General features: G+C 35.6%; 1 protein-coding gene across 1 annotated transcript in view; it reads right to left on the reverse strand.

Annotated features, from left to right (window-relative positions):
* The window catches only part of LOC114081255 (uncharacterized), a 143,556-nt gene that overhangs the window by 23,453 nt on the left and 107,280 nt on the right, over positions 1 to 12,823 (reverse strand). The window contains exons 45-47 of the mRNA XM_071612787.1: positions 7,435 to 7,560; positions 763 to 853; positions 481 to 537 (exon numbers count right to left, since the gene is read on the reverse strand). Coding sequence (XP_071468888.1) covers positions 481 to 537; positions 763 to 853; positions 7,435 to 7,560 — 274 coding nt within the window. The remainder of the gene's footprint in view (positions 1 to 480; positions 538 to 762; positions 854 to 7,434; positions 7,561 to 12,823) is intronic.

The raw sequence follows: 12,823 nt of genomic DNA on the forward strand, positions 1-12,823 counted from the left end.
GTTAATTTCAATGTATCTGTGGATTCCTCCCTAAAATGTCCCCACAAATTAAAATTCATAAGGATGTGTAATATCTTCATTGATAATTTTTCATTATTAATTTTAGATTAGATATCTGTGGATTTTGGACATGCTTAATTACCATTCATACTTCTTTCTACTTTTACATTTGGTGTTTCTGCACTATCATTTTGCCCTAGGCTGTATCAACATATTATATGTCATTAAATCATTTGGGGTAACTGAACTTAGCTCTGTGGCAACAGGTATTCACTCCTCAATTTATTCCCAACTGTGAATAAGTCAAAAAGGGTGGGAAAGTTTTACTTTCCCCTTCACTCAACTTTGGGAATGGAAACATGCAAATTCTTCCCACATTTTGAAAACCCTGTTCTTTTCCCTTTTCAAGTGTTGTTGAAATTTCCTACCCTATCCTGACTACCATTTATTCTTTCTATTTTTTTCACTATGTGTACTTACTGCCTTTCTCAGTCTTCACTCCCTCTTCTTCTGTTATTTTCCTTATTTCAGATTTACCTGTGAGAGAAGCATGTGTCAAATGCAATTCACAATGCAATTCCTTAAGCAATACATTCAATTCAACCTGTGGCTGAAAAGTAATGAAATACACCATTTCTTATATTTATTTAACCCTACTATTTATTTTAATAGACATATTTCTTTAACAAGTACTGTATGCCAGTGCTCATATTTTTTGGCAATGCCCTTTACAATGTATTTTGTATTCTATATGGTTCTTACCTTGTCCATGTCCATTTATTGTCTTTGTGCTTGGTTCAAATATCCTGGACCCACAAGCAGCACACACCTTTTGATGTTTCTCAGAATCACTCTGGTAAAAATAATGACAATAATAAGTTTCATATAGCTTTCTGCATCCCTCTCTGACCATCATTATATTTATACTTAGGAAGACATTGCAATTGCAGATTACACCATTACATTTTCTGCAACAATATTTCCATATAAGACACAATTTCACATGCTGTCTTGATGAAGCTGAGCTCCTCTCTTCATCTGGCTACTGATGGGGAACATCAGGAAGAATGAAAGAGGAAATGTATTCTCTTACACCAAACTCACTGATATACATATATCCAAAACAACTAACATCAGTGTTTAATTAGTAAGCTCTGCATTCTTACTCAAATCTAAAAACAGAGTTGAAAATTTATTTAAAATGCTTTTGTGAATTAGATTTCATGTTTTACAGATTCAGTATTTCTAACAATGAAGGGCCAATTGTTTTATTGATTTATATGATACTTGTTATGATAAGACCCTTCCAATGGGTCACCTCCAGTAGGAAGAAAATACTCTTGGACTTGTTTCATTTGAGACTCCAGAAACTTCCAAATATTTACCTCATTGAGTACTAAAAGAAGAGAGAGTCAATAAGAGAATGTATCTATTTTGTATTCTAACTTGTTACATATGACAGCAGAATGATTACAATTCATATTACACATAAAGAGCACAATTTTTCATATCTCTGGTTGTATATATAGTGCATATTTTATGTGAACAAAGAAGCACACTCAATTTGGTTAGAGTATGCAATACTTTTCATTGAAGAAGGAACTAAAAGGAATTTCAAAACAGTAAGGCAGTAGCACAGCATCACACTGAGTTTCTTGACTGACTACTTTCAAAGTTTTGAACCAGAAAAACTGATGAATCTGCATAATGAATAAGACAGCCTGTGTGGAAATACTGGGGACTCTCAACAGGAATCAGTGACCAGATGAACACACATGTGCCTACACAGCATGTAGGGTCAAGCCACTCAGATGACAGGCATTTCAAGTTCTTTTCCATATTATCACCACACTGATATTGTAGACACCATCCTGGAAATTACAATAAAATCCTGAGGGCAAACACCTTTGAGAAGTGTTCTATTGTAGTACCTCTGTGGGCAACACAGAAATCATGGCTTTAAAAACAAGAGGTGCGATGGTATCTTAGGGTGGTTTTGATTTGCATTTCTCTGACTGCTAGAGATGGTGAGCATTTTTTCATGTACTTGTTGATTGATTGTATGTCCTCCTCTGAGAAGTGTCTGTTCAGGTCCTTGGCCCATTTGTTGATTGGGTTGTTTGTTCTCTTATTGTCTAATTTTTTGAGTTCTTTGTATACTCTGGAAATTAGGGCTCTATCTGAAGTGTGAGGAGTAAAGATTTGTTCCCAGGATGTAGGCTCTCTATTTACCTCTCTTATTGTATCTTTTGCTGAGAAAAAACTTTTTAGCAGTTAGATTGGCAGCCATTATGAAGTCAAACAACAACAAGTGCTAGCGAGGATGTGGGGAAAAGGGTACACTTGTACATTGCTGGTGGGACTGCAAATTGGTGCAGCCAATTTGGAAAGCAGTATGGAGATTTCTTGGAAAGCTGGGAATGGAGCCACCATTTGACCCAGCTATTCCCCTTCTCGGTCTATTCCCTAAAGACCTAAAAAGAGCATGCTACAGGGACACTGCTACATCGATGTTCATAGCAGCACAATTCGCAATAGCAAGACTGTGGAACCAACCTAGATGCCCTTCAATGGATGAATGGATAAAAAAAATGTGGCATTTATACACAATGGAGTATTACTCTGCATTAAAAAATGACAAAATCATAGAATTTACAGGGAAATGGATGACATTAGAGCAGATTATGCTAAGTGAAGCTAGCCAATCCCTAAAAAACAAATGCCAAATGTCTTCTTTGATATAAGGAGAGTAACTAAGAACAGAGTAGGGTCAAAGAGCATGAGAAGAAGATTAACATTAAACAGGGATGAGAGGTGGGAGGGAAAGGGAGAGAGAAGGGAAAATGCATGGAAATGGAAGGAGACCCTCAGAGTTATACAAAAGTACATACAAGAGGAAGTGAGGGGAAGGGGAAAAATAATACAAGGGGGACAAACGAATGTCAGTAGAGGGGGCAGAGAGAGAAGAGGGGAGGGGAGGGGAGGGGAGGGGGGATAGTAGAGGATAGGAAAGGCAGCAGAATACAACAGACACTAGTATGGCAATATGTAAATCAATGGATGTGTAACTGATGTGATTCTGCAATCTGTATATGGGGTAAAAATGGGAGCTCATAACCCACTTGAATCAAATTGTGAAATATGATATATCAAGAACTATGTAATGTTTTGAACAGCCAACAATAAAAAATTAAAAAAAAAAAAAAACAAGAGGTGCATTCATAGAAGAAATAGATGGCAACAGTGCCAGGGAAAACTAGTGATGTGCAAGCAATGAATTCCCCCTCTAGTGGGTTGAAGAGAGTCTCACAAACCCAATTAGGCAATGGCAAAAAGCAGGAAATAGGAAGTTCTCAAATCAGGAATTACAAATTGTTCATAGATATATCACATTTGGTCAACATCATACCATGATTTTATTCTCTTTTATTGCTGAGTAAAATTCCATTGTGTATATATGCCACATTTTTTTCCATTCATCTACTAAGGTCATTTAGATTGGCTCCACAATTTAGCTATTGTGAATTGTGCTGCTATAGGAGGGGGAGTAAGGGAGGAATAGATGAACTCTAGATAAGGCAGAGGAATGGGAGGGAAAAGAAGGGTGCAGGGAGTTAGTAAGGATGGTAGACAGTGATAGACATCATTATCCAAAGTACATGTATGAAGACATGTGTGAATTGGTGTCAACATACATTATATACAACCAGAAATATGAAAAATTGTGCTGTACATGTGTATTAACAGTTTTAATGCATCCTACTGTAATTTATTTTTTAATCAATGAAAAAGAAATATCATTTAAATCTGAATTGATATTTCAGATGTCCCCAGTAAGAATGACATTTATCAAGTAGTCAAAAAATACATGCAGTGCAGGATGTAGCAGGAAAGACCAATCCTATACTGCCAGACTGAAAATTAAGACTTCCACACTAGAAAGCATTTTGGAGATTCCTCAGGATTCTAAGAATATGACTGCCATATGACCCAACTTTTCTACTCCTCGATCAGAACCCCCGTGTGTACCAAAACCAGAATGCACATGTGATTTATGAATGTTGCTGTTTTAGCACTGAAAGTCAAGATTATAAAGTTATGGAACTAACTCTGATACCCACCAACAGTAAAATGTATTTAAAAAAACCAAAAAGATACTTAGCACTGAATAAGTAGGAATGAACAAGTAGCAATATACTTATTCATTGTACTCCACTCTGTCAAAATGAATCCCAACTCTTTATATGAATTCAGCACCCTAAAATATTCTAATATACAAAAGGCACAACAGCAAAATCTCCTTAAGTATATAAAGAAAAATATTTTAGTAAAAATAGGAAATTAATGTAGATTCCTCTCAGTTCAAATACAACATTCTCAGCAAAGGAGGGAGTTAAATTTTTTAAGGTGAATCAACCAGTATTCAAAATACTGCCAAACATTCTAGGCAATATTCAAGAGCCTCTTTGCCCAATGCACATTATCCATACTTTTTTCCCAGATTTCAGAAAAAAAATTCATTCCTATTTTTTAATAAGATGGACCTCTGTCACAGACAGTGGTTAATGGAGGTACTCACAACAAGTATTAGGGTGGTATAAAACTGAAACTGAGACATAGATCTGTTGATAGCTCTGGGCGGCTACATTTTAGTTCTGTGGTCCACCTAAAGATTAAAAGTTCCTGGCACTTTCACTGAAACATGTTGTTTGATTTTCTGTGACAGCAAGTGCCAAGGTAAAACAACATACATGTGCATACACACCATGTAGGTTCAAGCCACTCAGCTGAGAGGCATTTCAAGTTCTTCTCCATATTATTGCCATACTGATATTGTAGACACCATCCAGGGAATTACAATAAAATCCTGAGGTCAGACTCCTTTAAGAAGTGTTCCATTGTAGTAACTCTGTGGGCAAGATCTGAAACCACTGCATGTTTGAACTTCCCAGATGCATAGCCAACTCTCCACACAGAATGGTGGAGGTTCACCCTCTTCATATGTTCTCAGGATAGTGATAGGAATGGGCTGAAAATTCTCATCAGGAACACATGTGTTGTGTCTGTTGGACAGTTAGTTGAATAGCGTTTAAATAGGTGGTTTAGAATAATGATTGTGAAGGAGAATGCTTTTTGAAAATTCAAGTGACGCAAGAATCCAGCAGTGCTGGGGCATTGTCAGGTGCAATGGTATGTTCCTTCAGTTCCCAAAAGATTCTGCAAGCAGGCTATGACTGCCATGCTCAAATAAGTTGCCAGGAAACCCCTCAGAGACATGGAATCTTGCCCACCTTTAGACCACTGACTTCAGAAATCCATCAGGTGGTCTGCATTACATACTGGTCCCTAGGCTCCATGAACCAGAGTGTGTGTCAGGAAGTTTCCACATTAGATAGACCCACATGTCTGAGTAGATTAACAAGTAATGATGGTGAGATTCTCCTTGAAATTGCTAAGTTCCCTCAGCATTCTCTGTATGTGGTGAGAGACAAAGGAGCAGAGAAGCTCAGCTTATTCATGCAAATAACAGGTTAGGCCTTTTGGAGCTAGAACAAATAAAGTGTTGAATAATATTTGTTTCCCAGAAACCCCCAAAGTTATGTGTGAGTAAAATTAGAAATCCTGGACAGAAATATCTTCTTTTCTACTATGTTAATATTAGAGAATCTCAAGCTTCTTATATTATTGTTTTTGATATTTTTGTTTGATAATTTTTATGAGTTTTCCATGTTATTTATTTTTCTCTATTTATTTGAGAGTTTTATTCCATTCATTCATTTTTGTTGTTAGCCAGAGACAACTTTAATTCTCATTTTAAATATTTTCATTTCTCATTTTTATTGCATTTTTTCCTTTTCTCCTATTCTGACTCTGCTTATTCTCACCACTTTCCCTCTACTTACTTTTTTGAAATATGCTCCAATAATTATATTATAACTAGGACATTTTTTTTTGCAGGTAAACCTTTTTATTCCTACTCCATCTCTTCATTTTGTGCTGTTCTGGAGATCATTTAAAACATAATATTTTATGTACAGTGGATACATATTTTGGTTTATGCTGTGATCATTATTGGAGTTTATTCTCTCCTGACAGGAGCCAATGTGAACTTGGTGTGAAGCAAATTGACCAGAAAGCTGTGTCAGGTTCAGCATTGCACTGGAGATGGGTGGACCCGCTGGAGCCACACAGCTACACAGCCTTTCAGAGTTGGGTGTGGCCTGTCAAGATGCCAAATCAACTTCATTGTTGCAAGAATCCTAACACACCAAAAAGCAATATTTCTCCTGCTAAAACCTTATCTCTGCCTTTGATCTACTCTCCCTTAAATAAACAACTTGATCCTTTTTCTAGTTGTTCAGTTCCAGCTTCTACTGGGATTGGGGAACTTTTCAGGAGCTCTGCTTTCCTTTTCAAACTTAATTTCTGGCTCTGTCTCTTATTTCTTTACTAATTATTTGAGACCTTCTTTTTCCCAGGTGGCTTACACTTTCTGAGCAGGAAACTACCCTGGCAGGGTGATGGCGGCTCTGTGATATTCTCCCCTTACAGAGATACTTGTGAGTGAAAGTAACATGTTAAACATGCTCATTTTTCAGATGTGATCCTCATCTATAAACCTTGTCCAGGAAACATCCCAAAGAGAAACTTGCGCACTACAATACCTACGAGACACTATGGAACAGAAATCCATTCCAATGCATGGAAATCCACCATCTATTAACACAGATAACATGAGAACAGAGGAAAAATACACCTCTCAAATTTCATAATTTCTCAATAATTACATCCTAAATACATTAGGTCTAACAACAACTAGATACTAAGAAAAAATATGTTTAATAAGTGAATTGATTTCTTGAAGGGAAAGGACATAAAATCAATAGAAATTATATGTATATTAACAGAAAAGTACCCATCCTGAATCATTCTAATTCCATTAACAGGCAGTTTTGTGTCTCATTTGAGTCTGGTATCTTCCTCAGTAAAGACACAGAAATCCATGGAGAATGACATCTTTAACCTTGGCATGGGTGACAGCTAATGTGAAATTAAACACTGAGCCTTTGGGAATGAAGCTATTTTTACATGAATGTGTTCAGTGGTCATTGCATTTATGAATGTTCCTAGTTTCACCTGATATGTGATATTTATAAGTCTCCAATTTATCATTCACCATTTAAGGCTGTCACACAGATGAAAATGCAAACATTATTGGAAAATATTAGTGCAATTGCTTGCATAAAGTTTATCTGGCATGCACCTTGATTGCTAAAGCTATTTTGATATTGATGACCAGTTAACTTATCTGTACTTAAATATTTAATTACTATGTTTGGAGTTTCAAAGAGTATTGTAGTAGGTCATTTCAATTGGCATCTGGAAGCAAGAAAAAAAAAATGACCAGGAATTTAAATTGACACATATGCCTACCTTTTGCTGGTGATGTGCATTAGCATCCATATCATGAAGCCTCTTCTGTTCTGCCTCAGATGATCTGTACAAATTTGACTCTGCTGACAAATGCACAGATAAACTTAAAGTACTTAAAAATTCATGCTAAAGACAAATTATCCAAATTATAAAAAGGAAGAGTAATAATAATCATATAATTTTATTTGTCCAGTTATATTTTTATTGAAGTTTTACTTTAGAAGAATATATATCATGTGTAAAATTTGTATTGCTGTTTGTGTGTGGGCCTATGTATTTTACCCCAAAACATGTGTATCCTTGGAAAATACTATAATGCTTACTTCAGATCCCAAGTCTTTATCCTGGGAGACAGGGTGTTTTTCAATTTCAGGGTTTTCTGGAAACCTGAGAGGCTGCCTCAGCCTCTCAAGTACCTGCAATTATGGATGTGTTATCTCTGAACCCCATGCATACTGACGTCATTGAAGAGTAATTTTACTGGTCCAATACTTCAGAAAACCACATGGGGAGACACTAGGTATCCACCATGTATGATGCCTATAATAACTCACAACTTGATCCATTCAAGTTGAATGAAAATTTCACAGTAAAAAATTTTTCTATGTACACTATAATCATCACACTTTTACTATCTCTTCCTCAATTATTAAATTTTAAAAATCCATTGTACTTCATTGTGTTCCAAATAAATGATTGCATTTACATCTTAATAGAATGAATTCCATATTATTTTTCTTTTTAGGTTCCATTTCTTCTCATATATTTTTTTTTCAATCAAAATTGCCTCTGTCTTGCAAAACATTCATGATTATGCCTGTTATTCCTGACATAAAATGGTTTTCTTTCCTTGGGACTACCTCAGACAGATTACAACTTTTGTGCTGAGTAATAAACATGTGAGTTGTAAAGTATTCATTTTCCTACCCAGTTCATCAGTTACTGGACTTGAGAGGACTCCTTTTATATCATAATACTGTCAAAAGCTTTATTTATTTCCACCTGTAATTGAATTTGTGGTAAGAACTAGAGGAGAAAATAGGGGCCAGGGATGATGTCTTTTCTAGAGATAGAGATTAATGGAGACTTCAAAAGTGAGGTTATCTGCCAGAGGGAGGAAATGCTGAGGGCATGTGAGACTGTACATACACACAGGGCTTAAATGGAACATGCCTGACTGACTATAGGGATTGGCAAGGAGAACTGCCAGAGGACATCTCAGGCAGAGAGAGGGATCAAAATACATAGTGAGGAAAAATTTGTATTAAGAAAGATTCTTAAGAAATTTAAGATGCTTGGAAATCCATGTTTTAGAGAGGTATTATGGTCATATGTGCACTATATGCATAAATAGCAAAACCAACCTCAATGTGATAAGCATGTGACCATGGGTGGAATGTGCGTGAATGGAGATGAATAATGAGAAGGCAGTAGTGCACCTGAAAATTGATGCAGGCCTGACTGGATGGAATTTTTCCAAAAATACAGAGGGTATAAAATTTTCAGTGAGATTTATGGAACCCCTTTTAATTAAATGAACAAAGAAAGAAAGTGGCTCACAAGACTGTGGAACCAACCTAGATGCCCTTCAATAGACGAATGGATAAAAAAAAATGTGGCATTTATACACAATGGAGTATTACTCTGCATTAAAAAATGACAAAATCATAGAATTTGCAGGGAAATGGATGGCATTAGAGTAGATTATGCTAAGTGAAGCTAGCCAATCCCTAAAAAACAAATGCCAAATGTCTTCTTTGATATAAGGAGAGTAACTAAGAACAGAGTAGGTATGAAGAGCATGAGAAGAAGATTAACATTAAACTGGGATGAGAGGTGGGAGGGAAAGGGAGAGAGAAGGGAAATTGCATGGAAATGGAAGGAGACCCTCAGGGTTATACAAAATTACATACAAGAGGAAGTGAGGGGAAAGGGGAAAATAATACAAGGGGGAGAAATGAATGATAGTAGAGGGGGTAGAGAGAGAAGAGGGGAGGGGAGGGGAAGGGAGGGGGAGGGGGGATAGTAGAGGATAGGAAAGGCAGCAGAATACAACAGACACTAGTATGGCAATATGTAAATCAATGGATGTGTAACTGATGTGATTCTGCAATCTGTATATGGGGTAAAAATGGGAGTTCATAACCCACTTGAATCAAAGTGTGAAATATGATATATCAAGAACTATGTAATGTTTTGAACAACCAACAATAAAAATTAAAAAAAAATGAATCTGATGTGGCAAGTCTAGACAGCTTTTCAAATATTTTCACGAAAGGGCTGGTTGAACACAATATTTGCTATCTAGAATTTTTCTCAGGAGTACTGTACTTTCCTGACACATTTGGGAACATATTTTCACTGCAACACACCAATAAAATAATGAGAAATACAATAATATTAATAAAAATCTTAATCAATGAAACCATAGAATATTAGCTGTCCTTAACAATCAATGTGTCAAAAATGCTAGGTTGCTCATCTGAGTGACTGCTAAGGTATCTTCTACATTACGGTGCCTACTAGATATAGAGGAAAGAAATTTTTAGCTGCAGGTTGCTCTGATTCTTCCAGTCTCTACTGCTTCCAATCATCTCTGGACCAGGACCAGTCTCACTTTGATTTGAGGCAGATAAACGTAAAACAGCTGAATAGCATTTTGTCCATTTTCTCATTTTTCCTAGCTAACTTATTCAGTTCCTACATTATTTTCCTTCCCTATTGGCTTTTCAAAGACACCCACAGAGGGGGCTTGATTCTTTCCATTTTACATTCTTTGTTTTGATTAGTTTTCACACCTTGCCTGCCAATGTAGCAACTTTATCTTAGATATATAATTTCTTTTTTTAAATTAATTTTTTATTTATATATGACAGCAGAATTCATTACTATTCATATTACACATGTAGAGCAAAATTTTTCATAACTCTGATTTTATACAAAGTATATTCACACCAAGTCGTGTCTTCATACACGTACTTTGGATAATTATGTCCATCACATTCCACTATCATTTCTAACCCCATGCCCCCTATCTTCCCCTCCTATCCCTCTGCCCTATCTAGAGTTTTTCTATTCCTCCCATGCTCCCCGCCCCACTATGAATCAGCCTCCTTAAGATACATAATTTCTTCATCTTTGTCTTTTGAGTCAGTCCCAATTACCAAGAGACATGCTTGAATGTAAGCAAAATTTATGCTTGCACTTGATCATTTTCTGTCCTGAATTGTTGGAACCAATAGCTGTTTTTTTTAAAAATTCCCCCCCCCCACAAAATCCATTCCCTGGCTCCAAATACTGTCTGTGACAGGAATCTTTGGAATAACCTTAAAATGTAATGGATATGTAGAAGCAAAGACCTACTCAGTCAAAATGTTTTGAACATGGTCCCCAAGAGATGTTTCCTTACAGTTTAAGAGTTCCAGTTTGAACACTGTCAGTTCCAATTATTCTATATTAATTTGAATGTACCTATCATTTCTTCCCTATGCTTTCCCCTCAAATAAAATGTAAAAGTAACTATAATCTTTCCAAAGTAAATTTTATATATCTTTGGATTTGGAGATTGCTCCATAACCATTCCTACTTCTCTCTATTATTCCATTTGCTATTTGTTCCCTGAATTTTGTCCTAGGGAGTAGCAACATGTTGCATATCATTAAATTGTATATATGCCTAATCATTCATGGTCAGTGAACTTAGCTTTGTGGGATCAGATCTTCACTTCTCAATTCATTTCCAACTGTGAATAAGTCAGGAAAGTTGGGAAAGCTTTACATTAACTACCCTTCATTCATCTTTGGAACTTGAAACTCACAAGTTCTTCCCACATTTTCAAAAACCTGTTCTTTTCCCTTCTCAAATATGGCTTGAATTTCCTACCCTCCACTGAATTCAACTATTTTTTTCCCTTCTTTGACTCCCTGTTTTTATTATCATCCTCAATCTTCATTGCCTCCTCTTCTCTCCTTTTCCTTATTTCCAACTTTCCTGGGAGTGAAGCATGTTTCAAATGCAGCTCATATTTCAGTTCCTTTAACAATACACCCAATTTAACCTGTGACTAAAACCTAATAATTATTCCACTCTTTTTCTATTTGATAGGTACATTCTTTGAAAAACTTACAATATTCTAGTGTTCAGGATTTAAGGCACATTCACTTTAAAACATTTTAATCCCATATGATTTGTATATTCTACAATGTCTATTACCTTCTTTCTTTGCTCTTCGAGGAAACTCACCAGATATACAAGAAGCAGACACCTCTGGATGTTGCTCAGAGTGACTCTGATAAAAATAATGGCAATAATCAGTTGCATATAGATTTTATTATCACTCTTTAGACATCACCATATTTCTAGTGATGAAATCAATGGAATTGGAAATTAGACCACTACATTTTGTGCACCATATTTTCTTAAGGGACACTATCTTATATACTGCAGATGAAGCTGAGCTCCTCCCTTTATCCGGCTACTCTTAGGTAAACTAAGATGGATGAAATAGGAAATGTATTCCCTGACAACAAACTCACTGATGTGGATATATCCAAAACAACTCACATCAATGTTTAACTAGCTTATTATGCATGCCCCAGAAAATCTATGAACACAATAGGAAACTTATTTAAATCTCTTGAGAAAAGTATTTTATGTTATACAGCATTCAACATTTTAAACATTAGAAGGCCAAAATTTTAAAGTAAAATATGTTACTTCATGTTTAATCTTGTCACTTTGTGTAAGAATGACATAGTGTTGCACTTGCTCCATTTAAATTAACTGAGTCTGAGTTTTACACATTTAAAAATGTACTTGGCACAGAAAATGTGTCTACTTTCAACTGGACATAATATATATATATATATATATATATATATATCCAGATGGGAAGAAAACTCATAGCCCAACTCAATTACTGAAACAGATTCATGGATTCATGTGAAGGTACTTCAATATAAAATTTCAGAAACATGGGGAAATATATGAAAATTTTTCATAAGACAACTGAAATCAGGTAAAATGAAACAGGATTTAAAATATAAATTCTGTCTGATCATCAGTATCATGAACTAGATAGAATTCAATAGTATATTTGTTCAATATTATGAAATATTTTTTTTCATGTAGAATTTGATATCCATAAAAATTATTCAGTGAATGTTAAGTATAAAGTAAATTTATTCTCTGGCATCTCAGGAAATTGATCTGATCTGGGTCTTTGTTAACATGTTTTAAAGCATTACAAAAGGAAAGAGGCTTGATTTTAGGCAATGAATCCAGCACAAATAGTAATAAGCACACACACACACACACACACACACACACACACACACATGCCTCACATGTAACGTGTATAGGAAACCATGAAGACATAAAGGCGATTCCC

The sequence above is a fragment of the Marmota flaviventris genome, chromosome 5 (assembly GCF_047511675.1).
Source record: "Marmota flaviventris isolate mMarFla1 chromosome 5, mMarFla1.hap1, whole genome shotgun sequence".
Classification (NCBI taxonomy): Eukaryota; Metazoa; Chordata; class Mammalia; order Rodentia; family Sciuridae; genus Marmota; species Marmota flaviventris.